Here is a 24,131-nt window from a genome sequence, read left to right as displayed (position 1 = left end):
TGTGAAACGTCGAATAAGGTTGATTTCAGTTATAAGGCCGTATGGTTTCGAATACTAAAGAAAAAGATGAATAACAAGAATGTCTTGAGAACAGCTGCTGGGATAGCATCTGCGACAATGTATAACCAGTTAAACTCTGAAAGAAGTCGGAAACGATGATCAAGAGCATTCATAAACTCATCAAAAGGGGCAACCTCGTCTCCTCGTCTAAATATGGACCGTAGGTAATGGAATATCTAGGCCAGTGCAGTGTGTTGAAGTGGTTCCGACCGCTCACGGCAGCGTCCCAAATAAGATATTATACATTTTTCTCCAGTTATACTTGCGTGGTGGATCAATCAATTTATCCAAAAAGCAAACTTATCAGCAAGAAGGCTAGACGCCAAAGTATTCGGAACGATAGCTTAATGAGGCTACCGGCAATTCTGATAGAGTACATAGCATGAAAGTGAACATTAGACTTGATTAAAAACAGACAGGTGTCGTAAACGTGGAATGATCCAAAGTTGGCGATCAAGGGAAGGCTCAGCAGGGAACGAATGCTTCGTTAAGGAAACTCGTCTTCAGATCCTGACGCAATTTTCACAACATAAAGACTACACCAGCTACAAAGCCACCGTGATAATTGGAAGGGGAAGTGTGGTCTGCTTTTCTAGTGACTGCACAGAGACCGAGCTGCTGCCGCTCCGTGCGCGCGTGTTGACACTTGCAACCCGCCGCACTTGCAACCGGCTGGGGTAACCCCCGCCGGGCCAGTAGAGGCGAGAGAGCAGCCATGGGAAACGCACGGCCGCTCCAATTGCAGTCGGTGCGGCCCTCCTCCTTCAATTTCGCCGCTGTTGCTTTTGCTGCTTCCTCCCTCCGCAAAACGCCATCCAGAAGTGCAGTCGTCGCCGCCTTTATAAAAGCGTGGCGCATCAGGTGCTATCGCCGCATTCGGCAAACGAGAGACGGCTCCCTTCGCCCGCAACCGACAAACTTGTTGCCCGCCAAGTTGTTTCGCCCGCCTTCCGTAGCACGTCGCCACCGCCGCATAATTATTTTTTTGTGCGTGTTTCCCGACGTTTGTTATCCTTGCTCGCCTCCCCCCTTTCACTCCCCCTCTCAGTTCTTTTCTCTTAGAGCGTTTAGTATTTCCGTGATCGCTCCTCGCTTCCCGCCTCAGGAAAGGCGGCAACTTTATCGTACAACACGTCGTGTTCTTGCCAGTCGTCCGGCCCTCTCTTTTGCTTCTATTTTCACTAGGGGTTGGAAAAAAAGAAACGAACGAAGCTGTAACGCCGTGAACGAGCTGCCGCCTGGGTCCCAGGGTGTCACGTAGTGCTTTCTGCTCGCCTTTTTAAAATTTTTATTATTATCCCCGGTGTCGTCTGCTATCCCGGTCACCGGCAGTTGTCGTCTGCTGCTGTGGCCGCTGCTTCTGCTGCACCCAACAACAAGACCGGAGTGACCGCGCGGAACCCGGTGTGTTCGCCTCTGTAGATGTTGTGTGGGACTGTCTACTATCTGGATGTTGTCGCGTTGCGCGATCGGTAGTGGCCGGACGCACTAGTGCAAAGTGCAGTTGCACCCAGCGCGTGAACAGCGCCGAACCGTCTGCTAGCAACTTCTCCTGGTACCTTGAACGTAGCGAAGTCGAATGGGAAACATGATGCATCACCGGCACGACAACGCCATTCCCTGCCACGGGACCCTGTCCGATTGCGTCTTCTGCTGCGTCTTCCTCACGGCCTTCTCGTCGGCGGTGGTGCTGAACTCGTCGCCGGCGTACAACGCGGTCGGCAGCCGGCACCACCCGGCGGCGGTGTACACGTCGTCTGCGTGCGACGACTGCGCCGCACGCAAGCTGGCAGAACAGGCCAACAGCGAGGAGTACCGGTACGCCCGCATAGAACTTATCAAGCAGCAGATACTGAAGAAACTTCGTCTGAAAGAGCCACCCAACGTGCGGATACCGAAGTCTGTGCTGCCTTCCGTCCTCGCCGACAAGGAGGTCCTCCTGTCGCAGACGACGCCGGCAGCAGACGATGAGAGAAACTCTCGACCCCGGGAGGACTACTACGGCACGATGCAGACGGCAGTGATCTTTCCGCACAATGGTAAATAACCCTATATAAATATTTGTTACAATTTATTAGACGTGCTGCTATTGCTACAAGCGCGGTGTTCATGCTTGATGTTGTTTTGTGTGAAAGATAGAAAAAATACTTTTGTGCAGATCCTATAATCCTGACAGTGCTTTCCCAGGAACACGTTACCCCCTTTAATTGTTATCTACCGTAATCCGCTACAGTAGAATGTACTATAAATATACAGTAAAGAAATATGGCATTGTGATAAGCTAAATCAAGGCTCCTAAAGTTATCTCTACACTCGTATTGTCACTGAACTCTGCCTTGAAATACTACCTGGAAATTAAAAAAAAAAGTGACCGAACATATCTATCAAAAAACGTAATAAGAATCACGCAAATATTTTACAAGCCCAAAAATTGCATGACATCTTAATTAACAATCATTCGTCATTACTCATGGAGGGGAAGTGCGACGTGAAGCAAAAGTGGAAGTAACTTATTATTCGGAACACACTGGACCAGAGCACTTGTGCTTGTGTGAAAACATGTCCTTTTATACGCTCATTTAATTTTTCTATACAGCATTAGCCAACTAGCCCAGAAGCAAGCTTTGTAATGTGGCCTACACTTAGGAATGTAATAAAGCATAGCACTTACTAAAGTTTATGGTTTGCGCAATTTCTTGTGTGAAAATTTGCAATATTTAACCCTGCAAATAGTCAGTTACTGTCGCCTTTCGAAATGAGCAACATCTCTGGCTTTCCGGCATTTTACCTAAATTGCGATAATGATGACGCCATTCGTTTTGACGGGAATGATTAAAACGTTTCACGGTATATCTGTGAACTACTGTATAATCGCAACCTCTCGCATTAATTGTCAAGATGTTCTTTTTGGGTCGTGCGTATCCAAGTGTGAAAAATAGATTCAACAGCGCTCTTACGTTATTTAGGTTACATTTAGAGGTCGTCTCGCACTGATGTTGATTCGTTTATTTTCACGGTTCCTGACAAAGCGTGAAACCCCCCGTGTTCGCTGACTTGACGACAGCCAGCTAGCCGTCTTGTCTCTGCAGATCATGCACTTCACAGTAAACAGTGCAACGACCACTAATAATAAGAATGAACCACCTTTTTTGACGTGCACGAAATTCTTGCAGTATGTGTGCACGCTCTGTGTTTTGACCATCTATCTGAACCATTTCCTCTCGGTTTTGCTGAATCCCGGAAATGAATGCAAATTTATCTCTTTCGAATGATTCGACAGCATGTAATCAGATTACAGAAGCTTATATAATTTTCCATTCATTTTGGCTTTAGGTGTTTTCGGCGTATGAGTAACAAGCATCAATAACTTCCATAACTGGTGTGTTTAGCAAACTATAATATTTGAGCAGTAAAGTATCTCCATCCGAGAAAAAAAGAATGTCCCATGCCTCCCATATCCGGTAATCCCATATGACATACGGGAGCATACGCGTTCTATGTTCTGTACGGGAACTACGGGATCCTGTATGTTTGATATGGGATTATAAGATATGCGATTCATGGGGCACGTGCATTTTTTGTTCTATAGGGAAGCCCGCTGCCTCGTTTTTAACGAACTGGCAGCAGGCAATTTTTATTTGGCATTATTTTTCGGCCCCATACTCGAAAGTTTAGGGGGGAGGGATGTCGAGTGTGAAGGTGATTAGGGACGCAGCAAAACGTAAAGAGAGACTGGCAACAAGACTAGCACGAAGCACGCTCGAAAGGCGCTGACGGGCCCGTTGCCACATGCAAGGGACAGTCGATGACAGCCGCAGGATACGCGCGTGCTCAGCACGTTTTACGTCATCGCGCGTGGTTGGACATCTTCCCGACCGCGGGAAGCTGTCATGAGCGCAGTTAATCAGTGACTCACAAGGGAGGAATCCGCGGTCGCAATATAAGCCAAACAGGGGCAACGGTATAAAGATAGTGATGATAACTATGCGCGTCGTAGCCGAGTTGTTTGCCGGCGCTGTGGGCAGTCGCAAATGAAATCGAATGACACTGTCTTGCGAAAGTTGACTTACTGACTGAATCCATAAATACTGATTATTTTATTATACAACCCCCCCCCCCCAACTGCCTACAGTCAAAAAATTCGTTTTCTCAGTTAGCCATTCATGTCTTCAGCTGAGTTATTCAAGAAGTACTTGTGACGGTAGGAATTTTTCCTTATGATTCTTTCTTTCTTTGATTGATTGATTGATTGATTGATTGATTGATTGATTGATTGATTGATTGATTGATTGATTGATTGATTGATTGATTGATTGATTGATTGATTGATTGATTGATTTAATGTGACGAAAGCATTAAGCAGCAAATAAGGATTATTTTCTTTCAGAAGTTTTGACTTCGCAGTGCTCTATCTGTGCAGTTACTTTAAGGCATTTATTGTAATGTCAAAGTTTATGAAAGGTCGGTTTACTGCTGCAGGGTTTGTGCCTAATTATGTGGCCTGATGACTAGTATTACAGAGTAGCGGAGCTTTTCTGGAGTCATGATGGTTCCAAAGGAGTGTGAAAATAACTCTTCGAGATGTGACATACCCACGCTGAGAGAGAGGGGGGGGACAGATAGTGCTTTATTGAGAAAAAAATATGTTTATGGGGGCCAGATGGTGGGTCCTCGGTCCAGGGGGGCTTTTCTGTAAGTGTCCACCTAGTGGACTTGTCCAATTCGTTTGCTGCTAAAGTGCTGATTGGCTCAAGGCACCTGTCTCCTTCTGACGCGTAACCCAGTCCAGACAATCAGAACTTCAGCAGCAGACCAAATGGACATGTCCACTAGGTGGACATTTACAAAACACCACCCCTGGACTCCAGTCGCCATTACCACGCATCGGACCTTGTCAAGGAGGCTCCATTGAGTCTCCAGGGCCGTACGAGCGAGGATGGCTGTCCAAGCATCCCTAAAATAATGTTGGGCTAATCGGTGCGACCTTGAATTTTGGGGCCGCGATTTGGACTCCCAGTAACATGAGACAAAGATGGCATCCCCCCACACCAGGGGCATTGTTGGCATATCTGTTTGGCCAGATGGCGTGCCACCACCCCAGATAGGGGTAGGTATTTGTCTAGATTTTTCTGTATAGCCGAACCTCTTCCACTGTTAACTGCGGGTTTGGCGCGGTTCGAGTTCTTGGCGTGAACGACGTTGACATTCTAAGACATTGCAGGCAAATATGTGCTTGTTGTTTTCGATTGCGCTATCCTTCCTTGCTCGGATTGAAGTCTTGCGAGTAAGAGCGTCTGTCCCTTTGTTGCCAGTGGCACCAACATGTCCCAGACATCATACAATGTGATATTTTTAGTCGATCGCCCAAGATGTTACGGGCGACCCTGTGCCCACGCTGGAGGAAGAATACTGGCTGACAGGAAGCAATTGTGAACCGAAAATTTCACAAGGCTAAAATCGGCAGAAGCTAGGCAAGTGGGTTTATCAGTTGATCGCGGTTCGTTTTCTGCTGAAGCATTGCCACAGTAATTACGAAACATGGCATGAGGAAAAAAATTCGGCAGAACCCATCTCACCATGAATGTTGACGCTCATGCTTTTCGCATCGAAGCTGTGCAGCGACACAGCGCACTGACACCACCGAAACGTGTTATTAGTGGCATTAGCATTATTTGGGTACTCTACCCAGTTTGCAGCATGTCTCTACGTATGCCTGTATGCATGTATGTCCCCGCCTAACCTCTTTCCCGCCAACTTGATTCACTGGGTAGCCCATGGTCAAATGGGTAGAGAATTTGGCTGCTGTGCATAGGGAACTGGGTTCAAAACCAACCGTCGAACCAACTTGGAGTCACTGGGTATGCAACCCTTGGCATGCGATGCTTTTCAATGACCTTCTTTCGCGCCAACTTGGATCACTGGGTAAGTTCCACTTGGAACGTGCCGCTCTTCAATGAAGCTATTTGATGTCATCTTTGGTCACTGGGTATGTCTCACTATGTGCAGACTTTCATAATAATAATTATGTAAAGCATATCTGTAATCAGGCACCAAACATAAAATAGATTGCTATTGCATTAAAGTCACCAATCATCTCTGAAGGATGGATCCAACGCCAATTTATTATGAGGCGGGTATGCAGCTGCACCCCTCCCTCGCGACCTTCTGGACACGCTGGGGCACCTGTCGGCCCCGCCGCGAAGTCCGCGAATGGCGCGTTTAAGTGTACTCTAGTTGTTACTAAAAAGTGACACATACCGACTTGCGCATACTGAGTGACGCAAGTTGACGCCAAAGAGGTTCATTGAAAAGTGGCCCATACAAAGTCAAAAATTATAAAATTTGCAGCTACAGCTTGGAACCTCCTATAGCGTAAGATAGGGGTAATCCGAGATCGTTGGGAGAGGCTTTCATCCTGCAGTGGGCATAACGATAGGCTGATAATGATGACATACCCAGTGCCCCAAGTTAGTGTCAAATAGGTTCATTGAAATGCGGCGAATACCCAGTGGCACAATGACTGAATGACTAAATTTGGCGTCGAAGAGGTCATGTGAAGAGCTGCGCATACGCAGTGCCACACACGAAGTGTCCCAAGTTTGTCCACTGGCTGCTTCCGAACACGGTTCTCTGAACATTTCATTCCCGACGCTCTACCCATTCGATGATGGACTAACAAGTCACCATGGTTGGCGCGAAGAATGGTTAGAGACATAAAACACAAACTTCCCAGGAAGTGCGTGAAGTATTCTAAGAATCGCATTAATACGACACGAGGTTTCTCGTCAGTTTCGTGCTAGCGTTGTGACAAGGCCCTACAAGACACTCCATTAGCACTCTGATAACAATAGCCATCAACTATGTCATTTCGCAATACATCACGTTTTGGGAGTGAGACCACTTGGACACATGGGTGCTCACGCTTCTTTAGCGACTGAACTAATCAATTATATATTTTAAACAAGACAGTTGCGATGTTCACGACAGGCCACAACATCCCCTCCCCCTTCTCTCCTTGCAATCACAGCAGTAACTGCTTCCCCTTCACCCGGTCTCTTTAGCAACTGCGAAAAATTGGAAGTCAGAACGCTGAAAGGGTCGGATTTCGAAAACTTTAGGCTGGAAACACAACACTAAAAAAGCAAGCGAAATAAGGAAACAGCATGGAGACCAACCCATGGATTACGATAGAAAAGAGAAAGAAATACGTTCCAAATGTACAAGAACAAAAAGAAACACGGAAAGGCAAAGACAAAGGGTGCATGGAAAAACAAATACTTGAAGGGACCAACAATAACCGAACAAGCGAAGCACCGGCCTTGAGCGAACATTTCGAAAAGAGGTATTTGCCAGGTCAACGACGTCACTGACTCGAGGATTCTCATGTTCATGCAGCGTCAATAACTAGCAGCATGAAAAAGTGACAGAGACCTTAAGAAAACACAAAACAGACATGTATTACCTACTGAACCAGGATGCTTTTCCTGCAATGATCGTGGCCTATACTTTCACTATGCCCATAAATTATCCCAGTTCTTCCATCCAGCTATTACGTGTAACTGCGGTCGGGGCAGTTAACTTAAAGAGAATAGTTAGTCGCGACTTGATTTTTTTTAAATAAATGCCCGTTGAGTAGCCGTTGAGTAGAATGGCAGAATTGAGTAGCACTCAATTCTGCCATTTGGCTTTGGGAAAACAATAAGTGAATGCCGATGAAAATAATTTTATTAGACGTTGGCTTAAAGCTTTCCAATTAGCAAAAATAAAGATAAAGCAAACGGACAGCGGTAAAATAAGGCGACTTGCCAGAGGCATGCGCCTGCATCTCGCGCCACATCATTTGACCTTCCTATAGCTGCAAAACGTGACTTGGTTGTTTACGGGGTTTCGTCTTCTCTTGTTTGTTGTTTGTTTGCCCGGTTGCCGGCTCGCAGGCACTGACACGGTGTCGCATGCGCCTAGGGCAATCGCTATCCCGGCTCGGATTCGACGACGCCACCGAAAACGAAAACCGCGATTAACAAAAGGAAAGCAAACAGGCAGCTTGGACGATGTCGCTTCGAGGAAACGAGCTCCGCAAGTCACTTAGCGAACGCCGCGGCAGCAGCAGCCGCGTTGCGGTTCTGCGAAACTAACCACTATCTCGTTTGCTTGTGTCACGCAAGCAGCTTTGCAGGCGGCGAGCAGTGTAGGTGACGCTGTGGGACTGCCGCAAAGTCTCGGAGACGTCGCAAACACTGTTCGATTTATGCAGATCCAACGCCCGTTCTTTTTTTCTTCAGAATCTGTGTGAAGTGAAACTTTCGTGAAGCGGTTAATGAAATTCTATAAATTTTATCATTTCCTTCCTGCGTTTTGTTTTTCTGTGTGTAAGTCAAACCGGTGTGCACAGATGTGCTGTCGCGCACCCGTGCTACATTCGACGTGGTAAATCTTACATTAGCTTGCGGGTATTCATTTCTTCTTGTCTATTTAAAATGTACCGGCCGCTCCTTGACCGATTCCCCATTGTGGGTGCATGCGCCATATAAGCAAATTACCATCACCATCAGCACGCGGAGATGATATCAAAGTGCTATAGATAGCGTTGGTACAATATGTAGCACCCGCTTCCTTGCCAATACTTCGTTGTGGGTATGGGTATGGAAACCACAATCATACTCAATACGCGGCGATCATCTAAATGATTTAGTTGGTCGGGGCAGGATAGAAGTGCAGGTGCGGTTGTAGTATAATAGCCATCTCTCGGAGTCTATATCTATTCAATCCTCTGTCAAGCAAGGCTGTCCTATGTCGCCTCTTCCGTTTCCTCTTAGAGCCGCTACGCTCGAACATTCTTCAATTTGATAGCATTCACGCCTACAGCGTGCTAGGACAGGAGGTTAAAGCGCTAGCGCTTGCAGATGGTTTTGATTCTTTTTTTCTATGAAGACACACCAAGCATTGGGCCAACTTTAGGTACTGTGGAAAGATTTGTTATTGTTTCAGGCGCTCAGATGAAGTAGCACTCAGAAAGTTCAGGCCTGCGGTTTAGGTCATGCTGGTCTACACCTACTCCGTTCGCTGGAATAGAGTGGTACGTGGTGCAACCAAAATACCTCGGTATTAGAATGACGGCAAATAGCAGCGCAGCCATAGAAAATGAGATAACAGCATCCGGTTGGACAACGCCATGAGGACGATAAGCTGGCTAAGCCACTACTTGCAATTCCTACGCAATGAAGGCCTCCGCGCTTTTATTTAACTACATACACGCCTCAGGTCTTCAAGAATATATTCAGCACTTGAACTCACACGTCGGCAAACTCACTCATGAATCTACTCACTCAGGCTCAAACCGACCTTAGAGTCCGAGTGAGCCCAGCTGAGTAGAATGGTTGGAACGAATGAGTCCGGCTGAGTGGGACTTTTGTGAGTCTCAGACCCGAGTGAGGCTCTAAGCAAAAAAAAAATATATGTTGCGAGTGACTCTTAGTGAGCTACATCTATTTGCCCGGCATATATGCTTGAACTGGCATAGTAGTATGCTAGGTAAGGGTCAGTTCAAAGAATGGCAGGCAGGAAAACTGTAGTAAAAGCCGGGCAAAGAAAGACGATTCCTTGCGAGTGCCAGTGAGCCTTTTCAGACGTCAAAGGCGTGAGCCTATCTAGGTTGAATATCAGGTCACAGGGTACGCGAATATCGCACAAGAAATGCGAGAAAGGAAAATAGGAGTGGGGCACATTTCAACAGGCCCTTCCAAGTCCCACGAACGCAAAGTTGCCTTGAGAATAAAATTTTTTTTTCCGTCAGCTCTAACTATGGTGGCACCTCAAACTTAGAAGTTTCGGGGAACGAGCACCAGGGAACGAGCGATGCAGCGGTAATTAATTTATGCGACCTAAAGATGCTTATGGACGGCACTATGGATTGGGATTAAGTTTTCGTTGCATAGAAAAAGAATGCGGTTTTTGTTTAGATTAAGAAAAACGAGAAAGAGAGAAACCTCTTTTATGAAACAGATTTCTGTCGGCGTGAATATGGGGTCGCCTACAGCTACTGTGCAGGGTGAAGGAAATGAAGGTTTAAAAGGCCCCAGCAGAGAGAGAGAGAGAGTAGAGGAAAAGAATAAGAGACAAAAGTGGTGGGCTTGGTATCTCCATGTCATACGATGTCAGAAGTGAGCCTTAGGTCATGCCGACGTGTACAAAGCATTTCCTAGACCTCGTCAAGCAAGCCAACGTCCAAAATTAAGCGAACAAGTTGAAAGCCTAACGCTCTCTAGAAGGTCAAGGCATGGAGGCATGAGTGCTTATAAGCGTTAGTCATGCCTGGCAAACTTTGTCCATTTTGACTGGCAAAACGTCCTTTTATCTCTACACGTTGGAGCGAAGTATTGCAGGCTATATGAGATACACATAAACGATATCTATTGGTATGTCAAAATAATAGAATGTGTATCAGCGGATAAGTTGAGGGCAGCAGGGGATCCAGTAAAGCGCCGAGACTAGGTAATTCCAAGGCATAAGGTGGAATCATGCTGACGCAGAGCAGACATAAAGATTTCTGGCCATGCGTTCGTCATATCATGCACGGAACGCACCACAACGGGCTCATGCAGGGCCGCTGACTTGTATGTGTGCAGACGCCCAGGTGTAGTGCTGCATCTTATCGCAGTACGCCAGATGTCCGCATCAGAGAGAGCGCTATTTACTACGTGTTGTCAAGGCGCTGGTAACACCCGACACGAGACAATTGTAAAGCCTATTTATATACGCGCGCATAAAGATGTCAAACAAATGACAGAAAGCGGCGAAATGTGCGCACATACTGCAGCTAAAGTTGAAAAAGTCTTCGCCAATGAAGAGGCAGCATTATGTCATTCACTGTGACCTATAACTGGCACACATACCAATTTGTTTCGATTATTCACATTCACGTTGCGCACCCGTTTCTAATCAGACAAATTCACAGTTACATCACATGATGACAGACAACTTGAGGCTCTGACTTTCTAATTGGTTTACCACGAAACCTGCCGGAGTGACTCAGTGACTGAGAACGGTGGCCTCAATCTCACGGTAGCGAAATGCGAGAACTCATTCACTGAACTCTGTGTCAACATTAACGAGCCTCAGCGGGGCTAAAATCAAGACCCTCCCCCCCGCCCCGTCCCCCTAGCGTGTTTGTGACATTGGGGCGCTACACCAATCAATCAAATTAAAGATTAGGTTATGTAGCTCAACGTCCAGTGAAATCGCACAGTGGGTTACGAGAAAATGCCGTAGCGGGAGTGATGCGGATAAATTTCGACCACCTGTGGTTCATCAAAGTACGCCCAAATCACTATAAACAAGCGCTTTAAACACACTCATTGTTAAAAACTTCCCACCACGATCATTTTTTGCATTCTGACCTCACGGAAATGCAGCGCCGCCGCTGCAGGGATTCGAACCCTGCGAACTCTCACTCATAATCGCAACGCCATAGCCACCTACCCACCGCGGCAAGTCCCTCAATCAATCAATCAATCAATCAATCAATCAATCAATCAATCAATCAATCAATCAATCAATCAATCAATCAATCAATCCGTTGTATTCACAACGAAGCCCAACAACATCAACAGCAGGCCGACCTCCCCCTATGGTGCAGGCCGGGCACTGCTGACAAGCCACGCCGCACAGGGCTTGAGCTGCCGCCAGCGGACATGCTGACACAGCTGGCCTTCTTCCTGTTGTCGCGCCGTCCAAAAAAAGGGCCGACTAATTGCGAGTCAGGCGAGCCCCTCCTCCCCCCCCCCCCCCCCCACTCTTCTACGGCTCTCTCGGGGTCGTATACGTATGGCAGGTACAATCGGGGAAAGCAAATAAACAAATAAAGTCCCCGACGCTTGCACGCTCGGGCTTCCTCAGCGAAGCAGGAGTATTCGCTTGGCAAACTACACGCTCGCGCGTACGTACACCGTACTATGCGATAGCAGATATGACGACAGATAAAAAAGGAAGCGAGGAGGATCATCGCCACCCGCAATACCGAAGAAACAAACGAGCTCCGACGCCGCACGTATACCAATGCGGAGAAACGCTGTGACGAGAATCACCTCGCGTAAACTGCCTCTTTCGTCACGAATGTCGAGATAGTCCGGAGCAAGAATTTACAAAAAAATATATATAGGGAGAGAGATGCGCAGAGGGCGGGGGGAGGGAGCAGTCTTGGGGTAAACAGAATGACTTGGCTCATTTCATCTTACTCGGCGATTCAATTGAAGGAGCACGTCAGCACGAAAATTAACTACGCATTAGAACGCCTCTCTTCATGAGCATCCGGTATACGGGATTGAATATATGCATCTATGGATCAATGACCTCTGTCCGCAATGCGCTGCATTTACTCTAGCGAATAATGTGATAATTTTACCTCTTCTTCTATGCGCAATATGGCGTATTCGATAGACTTTGAAGGACCTTTATCTTTTTCTCACTGTGTAGAACTGTCGCAAATGCTGCAAGGATGGCAGGGTTTACGAGAAGTAAACAGCGCTAAACAACAGGACGAAGAGGGGGACACAGACCTGTCGTTTAGCGCTGTTTACCGCTCGCACTCATGAACCAACCAGCCCGAATGCGTACTCTTCTCTCGATGGCAGCGTCCTACGGAATAACGTCTGAGCTTGACCATGTACGTAGATTTTCATGACCGAAAAACACCGGCAAAAAGGGAGTCATTAAGGGAGTCATAAAGGAGCTGACGTGACGCCGCTGGGGGTCCTTCTCCAGTTTATCGCACTTGATCCCTGCCGTACGTTCACATGTAAGCAAGGCCCTGCAGTAAAGATTTGACCTCATGTACTTCGCGTGCCATTCCTGTTCTGAACAAATGTTTCATGTTCAAGATCAATGACTGCAAGTTTTATGCGAAATCCATATGGGAAAAGATGCAGACGCAGCACATACGTGGCTCGATTTCGCGGTTTCCCTTCTTTTCTTTCCTTTTTTTTTCTTTCTTCCTGCAACTGCAGTGCGCCCCTAGTTGACCGTGATTCAAGGAAATTGATAAGCACGACCCGAACGCAAATCGAGCCACGTGAAATTGGGGGCAATTCCCAACGGTCGGTCGACAGTTTCCACTTCGTCGACTTTTGCCCGACGGGCGCTAGTGGTTCCAAGAAGTCGGCCATGGCAGCTCGGCATCGGAGTCATCTCAGATGACGTCAACACGCAAAGGCCTTGGCTCACCGGCTGGGCCAAGTGGTCGTTACGAAATGCCGTCATCACACGTCGAGTTAGGCAAAAGACGTGAGACTGGGCTCCGCGGTCAAGAGGACAGGATCGAATGCAGCAGCAGAAGCAGCAATCACGTTGGCTTGCTCAACAAGCTTACGTCAGAATAAGAATGGGAATTGAAACGAATAAATCCGGAATGATCTCATGCGTCAGAAAGCTCAAGTACGGGTCGGAAAGTTTCGCAGAAAGAAGATGCGATGCATTTTGCTGAGAGAGTTTTAAGGGACGCGTGGCGCTAGCTGCTTCTATGTGCATACGCCCTACAAGGAATCAGCGACAATTGCAACACGCTTAAATTCCGTTGCCGCTGCACTAATCCAAAATGTTGGCATCAGAATGCCTACGTCAGAGGGCCAGGTCATTTTTTTCTGTTCTTTAGGTACGTGTGTTTACTAATGGCGCGAGCTTATGCAACCGGATTATGCGAGATTTCAGTTTTTGCCACTTATATTCCGCAAAGCCGTACGACCTCGACTAAAGGAAGTTACGGTGGCCGTTTCTTACCACCTGCTTCGTGATGGTTAAAGCCTGCAACGATAAAGAGTGATCGTAAGCGTTTGCGTCACTAGGTAACGTAACCTTTTCATGTTTTCATCATTACCAGCATTATCGCTCCAACGTCTTTATATCTGGTAAAATAGTGGCTGCTGCGCAAAGGCCGTTGTTCTGACGAGCAAATATCGTGCAACTGCAAGATAACACCTTCCGAACACTCGTAATTTCCACCACCAATTCAACGTTCATAAGCCAACCAGCGAACTTCTTCCTTACGACGTTCCATACAACTCCTGTACACCAGTTGGACACGCTGAGTCCGTGAGAGCGGAATAACACAGCAGCGCTAAACAATCCAGCGCACGAGTTAAGCCTTGCGCTTTGCATTCTCTCAAGCGACGCTGTTTTGTGCGGTCTCAATTAACAGTAGTCACGTCATGCCACGTGCACTTGTCTCTATCGGCGTTGCCGTTTTCTGCCAGCGGGCGACGTGGAAGTTGCGAAACCCCCGCGACTGCGACGTCCGCTCGCCGGCTGGCAAGATTGCGCGGAGCTATTTCTCTTCCTCGAGATATTCGTGTCCCGCACGTGTTCGCGGCTCGGCTCTTCCACGAATGCGATACTGAACTCTGACCACGTGTTCTTTCTACTCGTTTGCTGCGCAGAAAGACGGCAACCTCACCAGCCATCTAAAACACTTAGCGAAGGAAAGCCAGCCAATCTAGTCGTGAAACTGTAGCCAAGAAAACAAAAAAAAAGAGGAAACGAAATCGCGATACGCTATCGAAACAAATTTGTGGATCAACAGAAACAAAAAAAATAGATGTGCAGAGTCCACGCACTGTGGAAATCTGTTATACATGCTAGGCATCTTGAATATTGCTGTCCATAGCATAGTTTGGGCTTCTGAAATACGTTACCAGATGGATCAAAGCGTTTGAGTAAGGCACAACATATTTAAGCGAGAAGAACAAGGCAGTTTGAGAGGCTCTATTCTATACTCATTCATAACCATGCGAAGAAACGCGCAACAAAACCATAGAATCAATGCGGGACATTCTTTAGGTTGAATTGAATAGTAGAATTATTTAGGCAAGTGGAAATGAAAGTGGAACAAAAGACAACTTACCACACCTGCGGCAGGTTATTCTTTGTCGCAAGGTGCGACAACATAAGATGACTTTGAGACCTCCTCCTGCAGGTATATTGCTGTGCATGCCATCTGCGTATTATGCCGATTATCCCAATTCTGAATAAAGCGATGAAAAAGTCAGAGCAGCACAAAGAAATAACAGCAAACACAAAACTTACTGTGCACAGAAAATTCATCAGGTCACTGGCCGAGATAAAATCCTGTGGAGTTCCGAAAGTCAATCCACTTTGGGCGCGAAGAGTGGGCTAGCATGTTCTGCAAATAGAAAAGGCATCTATCTAAAACGCTCGAACGACCCCTAAGAACCACTCGTCGTTAATCATGTCATAAGCATTCAATGAGACAGTGCCATCATCCGAATGACCGCGTCAAGAAACTTTACAAATAATCGTAGTTAACCTCCGAATGTACACCCTTGAAAGTCTTGCGTGCGTCCTATCATCACCTCTACGTTTGTTCTTGTGTAGTGCGTGTTTTATTTCTCTTTTTGCTTTTCCTACTGCAAAGCTTAGTCTCAGAAAGAACCAATGATACCAGTTTTCAACACTTCCAGTGTATGTATCCCCCGCTTTCCGGCCAAGAAGGTACCCGGGACAGGCGTAAAAGTGTCATGAAAATGAAGTGTCGGAGTGTATCAGGATTACTGCTGTGAGACAACCATAAGGTTATACCTACTTAAAGAGGTTCTTTTTTTTTTAGAGTGGCATTCCTCAATGCCGAAAAGTGCGGCAGCACAATCATGCCTTCATTTGAGGATGCAGAATAATTTTGACCACCTGGTGCTTTCTTTTTTTCGATATAGACACGCGGTAGCCGCGTGCGTGAACCGAACCTCCGACCTCGTGCACAGCAGCAGAATGGATGGAAACAACTTTATTCTGTATCCGGCAAATTTTATGACCCGAGCTCAGGTCTCCCATGAGGGGACCTGAGCCCGGGTCCCCTCACACACATATATATATATATATATATGGTGTATATAATATACACCCTATATAATATCTACCGAGCATCCCGCATCCCCATGTCCGTCACTCAAAAGTTCACGAGGGTTGCGGTAGTTATCCTACAGACACCAATAACTAACAGACCATCGAACGATCTCATTCTTCAATTTCTCTAGCGCGCGTCCATGCGAAAGAGACAGATGGCGCACTTGCGAAGGTGTCGGGGGCGCATTCACGTGGGATAGTATAAGACTACGCTCTCTGAGCTAGTCAGATGTAACCAAAGCATCTAATCTCACACCTAATCACCGACGGAGGTGCAGCTTTGGCGGGCCCTTTCTTCGGTGACAGTGCCCTCAACTTCTGCTGCCGAAACCCAGGATACGAGTAAGCAGAGGTACAGGTAACGTCGATGCGACGATACTTATATCTCAGCTCTTCGAGTGGCAGTCGTCGTCGGCCCATTCTGAAAGCTATAAACGCCGAACAAAGACGCCCGCGAAAGTCACAGATCGCTCCGCGGGAAGCGTGCGCCATTAACGGCGCGGCAGCCGCATATTCCGAGGCCCCCGCTAACAGCGTGCCGACCCGATCGTCCCTGCGAATGAAAAATCCGCGCGCAGTCACCGCATGCTGGGAACGCAGAGGGGGAGTCGTCAGCGCTATCAAAACGAGGCCAGTGTCACTAGGACAGCCGGGAGCGCTAGCTAGACTTGAGCCCGCGCTTCCTGCACGGCGCAGAGTGAAAGAGATAACCCCGTTAGCCATGCAAGTGTACGCGCACGCCGACGCCCGCCTTTGCGGACACCCTTCACACGAAGGCAATCACTCAGCTCCGGAGGACGTTCAGCCTAGGGCGCACCACCGGTCCGAACGAGGCCGTCACCGCAAGCATCACAGGCCTCGTGCTGTCATATGCAGGAATGGCACTTAATGTCCCGAGTAACTGTGACCCGTTGGCGTCGTCGTGGTTATTCGAAATGCAAGCGGCCTGAAGCGCTTCCAGCTCATCTATGTTTCGGGCCGCATTGCTCCTTCTTTTAGTTTACGCGAGCTTCTCATGGCAAGCGCCGTCTCGCTGCAGTCACCGGAGATACATCTCGAGTTACAACGCAACCTGCTCTGCTTCTTGTATTTTTTTTCCTCTTTTGCAAGGCACCGTGCACTGGTCGCGGTATTCCCCCTTCAAGAACCTAGCTGCGGCCGGTCTGAGCTACAGATAAGAGAGGTGGAGGAAAAGCGCATTAGTCGACGAGCCGAGAAGCACGTAAAAAAGAACGCCTTGTGACAGGTCACGGCAGAGCGGTCGCATAGTGACAGCAGCCAGCCGTCAAGCAGCGCCGACAAGTGATAGCTCCGTCCACTCGCCGCGGTCATTTACCGAGCGATAGTGACGTCACAATAGTGATGCGCAACAAGTGAAATCGAGCAGATCTTCCTAGACCGTCATTCGCAAACATTTAAAGGGTTACGAACTTACGTATTTTCGACACCAACAATTCTTGTGGATGTGGGGAAGGGGAGGGGAGAGGCGTTTCATCAAGGGCACCTACTCTGCTGTCACCGTAGAATCTTTCTTTTTTTTCGTTTTGTACGCTCTCTGAGCGTTTAAAATGAATGAAATATAAAAACATTCTTTTTTTTTCAGGATGACGCCCTTCACGTGCTTTTGATACAACTCTGAAGTAATTCTCTCGCAATCCCGTAACTAGAACGTTTACCAAGTTACGCAAGAAAAGGCGCATGAACATGCATGTCCAGACAACTGGCAATCGAGTGCTTCGCACTCTCTGTGGCCGTCTGCGATGTTGACTTTCACGTCGACTGGGGCAAACGACTCTACAGACACGCTTTTGTGATCAGCCAACGCTAACTACGTAACCTTCAAAACTTATATTCACTGACTTGTCTGCGTAGTTTCCTTTATGTTCAAGTTGGTCCTTCAGGGCCAACGCCAATATCCCCTGAGTGACAGGCTTCCCAACAAAGAGACTTTAGACATTAGACTTTGCTTATTGATAACCACTGCATCACTACAACTACACTTGCAAATGTAGCCAAGCACACTGTCAGACTACTTTTTCCAACTATTTATGTTCATGACGCAATGATTAAAAGCACTCAAAACGCAAGCGGTCGCGTTTAGGCGACTCCTAACAAACACATACCCACACCCACATTAGCAAAATCACAGGAGGCAAGGAAAGCGACCTATGTAGGCTCTGTCCACAAACAGGGACACTCACACACATAATGTGGGAATGCACCTCGCTCCCGTTTTCTCATCGCCCAGTCAGCAGCGAGACTGACTGAACCGCCTGGCTCAGGGGCCGGGGACGTCGAACGACATCTTCTATTGGTGGACTGGGCGGAGAAGGCCAAGCAGGCCTTTTAATGATGGCTCTCGTAAGCGGCATTGCGAGTAGCACTACATTACTAATAAGCACTGTTGAACAAAGTAGGCCACTCAAGTTTGGTACCCTTCAATAAGGTGGAAAGTTAGTTTTTTACAGCTCGTTGTAGGAAAGGTTCTCATGGAGACATGTGCTTTTGTTTAAGGCTCATGATTTGGTATTGCGTATATATATATATATATATATATATATATATATATTCTTGTTTTGTGAGAATAAAATTTAGTTGCTTGTTAGCGCTTCTATCGCGGCCTTCTTAGCGTATGCTGCCCCTTCGCGCTATTACAATATGCGCTTGGCCCGCTTTGCCGGCGCCATGCTCAGGCCTTTATTTTCTCTTGTTTCCTCGCAGATTCCCACGACTGCGTCTCGAGGAGCCAGCACCTGGGCAGCTGCTTCGTCTTCCACCTGAGCACCGAACTGACGAGCCGCAGCGTGGCACACGCCGAGCTCTGGGTCTTCAAGGACCTGGACCCGTCCGCCACCTCGGCCGTCAACCACACCTTCGTCGTGACCGAGCTGTCCGTGACAGACTCGCACCGCAGCAACCGGCACCACTCCCACCAGCCGGTGCTGCACAAGCGCATCGTCGCCTTCGAGAGCAGTTCCCCGAGACCCGAGTGGCTCCGGTTCGACCTGACCGACGTCGTCGAGCGGTGGGCGGGCCGTCGAAACAGGCCCCGGGCGCTGGAGATCAGCTGCAAGACGTGCGGCAACCTGAGGAACGCCCTGCCGTCGGGAACGCCCGTGGGCACGAGCGGCGACAAGCAGCCCTTCCTGGTGGTGCGCACGGACCCGAACGCCCCGGGGGGCCACTCCCGCTCCAGGCGCAGCGTGGACTGCAGCACGTCCATATCGCGCTGCTGCCGCGAGTCCTTCTACGTGTCCTTCAAGGAGATCGGCTGGGACAGCTGGATCATCCAGCCGGCCGGCTACTCGGCCAACTTCTGCCGGGGCTCGTGCATCCACGACATCAGCGTCAACAAGTACCACCACACCACGGTGCTCCAGAGGTTCCTGCACAGCGCGGCGGCGGCGGGCGTCAACGACACGCTCAAGCTGAGCCTGTGCTGCACGCCCTCGCGCCTGTCATCCATATCGCTCATCTTCATCGACGACGACCAGGTGCTCAAGCAGAAGAGCCTGCCCAACATGGTCGTCGAAGCGTGCGAGTGCGCGTGACGATCGGTGCGCGGCGACATCTTTAGGTTAAAAAGTGAAAAAAGAAAAAGACTCATTCCTTTCCAAACAGAGCTGTTGGACTCGTGCTTAGCTGGGGTGCTCGCTCTTCTCTTGTGAGTGCGAGGCTGAGATGGACTTGCCTTGCGAGCGCCCCCCCCCTCCTCATACCGATGCAGTAGTATTTAGGAAAGGTCCTCAAGGTGTTCTTTCTCAAGTAACAGACATTCGGGAGGACTTATTGCAGCGACGAATATGCGAAGTCATTCGTGGCCTTGTGCACAAGGTTCACTTTAGCGGCAGATACAAAAACGTGCGCAATCCTGTTCCTCGGAATTTCTCCTAATGTTGAAACCGCTACCAAAAGATTCCATCCGGCAAAAAACATTGTGTCGGTCATGGACATCATTTTTCTAACAGTAGAATCTCAGATTCTTGGGACACCTTATTCCTTCCTAGATAACGATATCATCAATGTGGATCTCCTCACATAAAGCGCCGAGGTGAATGACTGCTGAGCTGAAAACGCCTCTAACCAAATTTGCGGAGTGCCTACGCCATCCGCTGCCGCCAACTGCGCGACGTGCGCTATTCTGGTAGGGTGGAACCTTGTTGTTTCGTGCTCAAACGCTCCCCTGCCCTCATCTTGTGCAAACACTTCGCTTCTTTAGTGTCGAGCGAACTCTCGGCTTAAACACACAGAAAAAAAAAAGAAATGTGCAAACAGAGGAAAACAGCGGAGACTTTGATCTCGATCTTCCGTTGACGACCGCATTCTTCCCAGCAAGGCCGTTGCTCCTCCAAGCACGACGCCTATCTGCCATTAAACAAATACAAACAAACAAAAACTTGAAGAAAACAACTGCGGCACAACACAGATAAATAAGAGACAGGTTTGCGGACAACAAAAAAAAATGCGAGACGCAGGGCGCAGGATTCTCGCCTCGGCAATCTCAGGTTCTCGTTTTCGGCCTCGATGACCCGAGGACGCCGTGCGCGACGGGAGAGACAGGAAAGAACGCATCCGAAGGACGCAGACGTGCGCGCACACACGCACACAGACACCCACGCGCATGCGCACACGCACGAGCATGCCCAGCAAAAGCCAGGCACGCAGACCACACGCGCACGTGCGCGAACACGCACGCCGCGACCCATCCCGCGGGCCACAGAAGCCGGCAGCGGCCGCAGTCACGCGTTATCTCGATCTGGAAATGTGTTGTGCTCACTCGTAACTAGATCTCTCGGTATGAAGCGGCGGGTGGCGACAGAAGATGAAGCCGTGTATCTCTCTAAAAAAAAAAAAAATTTGAGCCCTTCGCATATACGCTGCCGTTGGCGGAGTTGTTTCTCGGTTGTTCCTCGAACACCCCACGACGCCGCTAGCGCCTCCTTTTCCGCCTAGATGGCACGCTTCCCGTACGCTAGCGCCTCGCACGATGGAACCTTTCCGCATGACTCCTGCGTTTCGGCTGCGCAGACTCTGCGCTGAGGCTGAGGACGTGCCCTCCAACCCCCCCCCCCCCCCCCGAGGACGTGCCCCCCCCCTTTTGCCTCCTCCCTTATCGCCTCTTAATTCATCTATCCGTCTGCCCCTCAGGAAGGGAAGCTGCATCGCTGCAAAGACCGATACGTTGTAAGCTGTTTTCGCCGTACTCCGGCCGCTTCGCAACAAACTTTTCGCTCGCTCGTTCGCTCCGGCGGCTGATGACGTCGAATGTTATCGGGACAAATGGTAGCAGGTGGAGAGAGTGGGAATGACACGCTCTCACGACCTGTCTTTTTCTTTCTTGTCTTAAAGCACCGCTCTCTTCGGACCCATCCTGTTCGCAGTTCTTTGAGATCGTTTCACACGAGTACATATATACCTTTGTTTTTCATACTCTAGTCCTTTCAACCATTGTGATGTCTGTAGTTAGCACTTCATCTCTCTTTTCATGTTACTTGCGCTGCGAGTTCTCCTAGTGGGTTACTTGCGCGGTGAGTTCTCCATTCTTAACTAATAGGTCACATTTTACCAATTTTCGTTTTGTCTAAGACAATCGTATTTTTCTCAGCTCATAAGGTCTGCGCAACTTCGCAACATACACACTGCATCGCTTAGGCGTTGCCGCTGAAGGTTACTGTGAATTTCTATCGAGCCCGTGACACCAGCTTCGATTTCAGTACACTCTGCAGTAAGCAGTGTTGTGCAGGAATTGCTCGCAATTTCATAGACGCTTCCTTCCAAGTTCCCGTTACCCTGTTCCAACCTAGAATCCCAGAGTTGGGAATCTATACCTGACACTGCTTTTCGGTTTTAGCTTTCTCTTTTCTTGTTTTTGCTGATTCTGTTTGACTCGCATCCAGAGTTAGCACTTTTGCTGCGACTTTGGTTAATCTTTACGACACAAGACAGAACAATCACGAAGTTTTTCTTCACTTAGGTCATGTATTTTATCTCTTAGCATTTTTTTGTCCCATTTCCTGTGCGGTTGTAGAAAAAGAAAGCGCGAATTATTTATGTGGTGTGCGGAGAATGTATTTATACAGCGAATGACTTCTCTGTTCTATCTTTCTTTAGTTTTTGTATGCCTGACAGAGAAGACGAGTGTTTCATGTGTGTGTGCCTACGTGTGCGTCTGTAAGTTCGTTGATCGCACGTCTCGCCAAAAAATTCACGAATAAAGTATATTATTCCATTTCTTTTCTTCCACTCGTCCTTGAGAGATTCTCCACTGACGAAGAAGTCTGCAGCAGTGCGACGGTACTGCGCTTCACATTCCCCATAGGGGGAATGTGAAGCGAATGTTAATACATGTTCCACATTCCTCATAGGGGAATGTGAAGCGTATGTGTGTATATTACCCCAATTCCCTTGTGGGGAATCTGGGTAACATACACACATACGCTTCACATTCCCCTATGAGGAATGAGGAACGTGTATTAACATTCGCTTCACATTCCCCATAGGGGGAATGTGAAGCGAATGTTAATACACGTTCCACATTCTTCATAGGGGAATGCGAAGCGTATGTGTGTATATTACCCCCGTTCCCTTGTGGGGAATCTGGGTAACATGCACATTCCCCTCCCACACACTGCCAATATGACCCACACTCCCCTGTGGGGACTTCCCATTCACATATTCCCCTGTGGGGAATGTGTGGACGGGGATATTACCGATATTCCTGTGGGAATGTGGGTAACATAACCATGTCTTCTTCGCGGGAATGTGGGTACCCACATTCCCACGAAGACGAAATGGTTATATAATCACACAGCAACTTGCGATGTGACAACAAAACATGTGCTTGCCTAGTGGTAGGCGAATGTTCGAAACTTTCAAATAACGAATCGAATGTTGCCGAATTCGAATAGACTAGTGACCGTGCGTAAATACGAATACTTTCCGAATAATGGACGAACATTTGAAAACGGAAACTTTGTGCAATCGGGCATAAAATTGAAGCAAATGTGAAACAAAAATGGACAAAGGCCACAGTAGACAGAAGCCACGATAAATTGGAGCACGCTCGTCACTCAAAGAGTCAGACTTATCCGGCTAAACCGGCATCACGCGGCTTCACCAATGAATACCGAGCATGCTAATAAACTTCTTATTTGTAGTAGAGGACGTTGTGGGGCTTGCTGGTTGATAGCTTTCAAAAGATGAAACGCCAACAGAGACAGCACATCAATGAAGAAACAACAATGGCAGGACAAGGCGCTTCATTTGTTTGAATTATTCGTCCCTAATGCTCCATTTGTGCTTTTAATAAGCAACACCTCGCAACATTCAATGCAATGACAACCTTTCTGACGCTGTGAATACGCTAGGAGGTGAAGATTGTCGTATACTTATGGTGAACAGGCAGCTCGGTATAAGAAAGGTACTCAAAAACTGCTTTCTTTCTTTAAAACTCGGAATGTGGAGCCTGCGTCCGCCAAGCTGGATCGATGTTTGCCAACTATTTGATGTTCGATTCAATTCGCTTTCGGCATTATTGAACTCGTACTTCAATCGGTCTCAAAAATTGCTATTCACACACTCCTATCATCCACCCGAATGAAATTTATGTAGCCCCCGATGCTCGTTCTGTGGCCCACGATAACATAAACACCGTTATGGCAACATAATTAGCTGAAGATATGTTCGATATATCAGTATCTTCCTAGCAGTAGTTTCATCATTTTGACCATCATGCCCCCAAGAAACTCGGCCTAATACACAACTGGGTGATTCAAGTACTGAGCTGCGCAAATTTGTCGCTTATAACGGCAAATATTTCACACAAGTACGCCAACGCCGTGAATGACAGGTATGTATATGTTACACGCGATATTATTACGGAAACAGTATACAGAACTACACTCGCCCGTAGTTATATACATTTCTTCAATACATATTCCCCTCCACTATATACCGGGAAAAACTGCATAGCCGCCTGGAGGAGTTAAGAACGGGACCGTTGTTCATGCTTTCCTATACACGTCCTTTACTGTATGCGAGATTGCATTAACGAGGTTATACTGCAGGGCTCATTTTAATAAACACCTACAAAGGTTCACAAAATGACCGTCTGTTTATCTGAGCAGAGGAGCCCAAGAAATATCCGTTTCATTTGAATTACCCGT

At 47.9% G+C, this 24,131-nt stretch overlaps 1 protein-coding gene across 1 annotated transcript; it reads left to right on the top strand.

The window, feature by feature from the left end:
- The first annotated feature begins 758 nt into the window (after positions 1-758).
- Positions 759-22,200, top strand: LOC142560681 (growth/differentiation factor 8-like). The gene is made up of 2 exons (XM_075672937.1): positions 759-2,099; positions 18,688-22,200. The coding sequence occupies exons 1-2, from the start codon at positions 1,640-1,642 to the stop codon at positions 19,515-19,517; spliced, it is 1,290 nt and encodes a 429-aa protein (XP_075529052.1). The 5' UTR covers positions 759-1,639; the 3' UTR covers positions 19,518-22,200.
- The last annotated feature ends 1,931 nt before the right edge of the window (positions 22,201-24,131 follow it).

This window comes from Dermacentor variabilis, chromosome 10 (assembly GCF_050947875.1).
Source record: "Dermacentor variabilis isolate Ectoservices chromosome 10, ASM5094787v1, whole genome shotgun sequence".
NCBI classification, from domain to species: Eukaryota; Metazoa; Arthropoda; class Arachnida; order Ixodida; family Ixodidae; genus Dermacentor; species Dermacentor variabilis.
This window is presented reverse-complemented; position numbering and strand designations above follow the sequence as displayed.

Excerpts from the sequence above, each read along its gene's own strand:
- LOC142560681 (XM_075672937.1), top strand. The coding sequence starts at position 1,640 with ATGGGAAACATGATGCATCACCGGCACGACAACGCCATTCCCTGCCAC. Across the intron at positions 2,100-18,687 it reads AGTGATCTTTCCGCACAATG|ATTCCCACGACTGCGTCTCG; the intron begins GTAAATAACCCT and ends GTTTCCTCGCAG.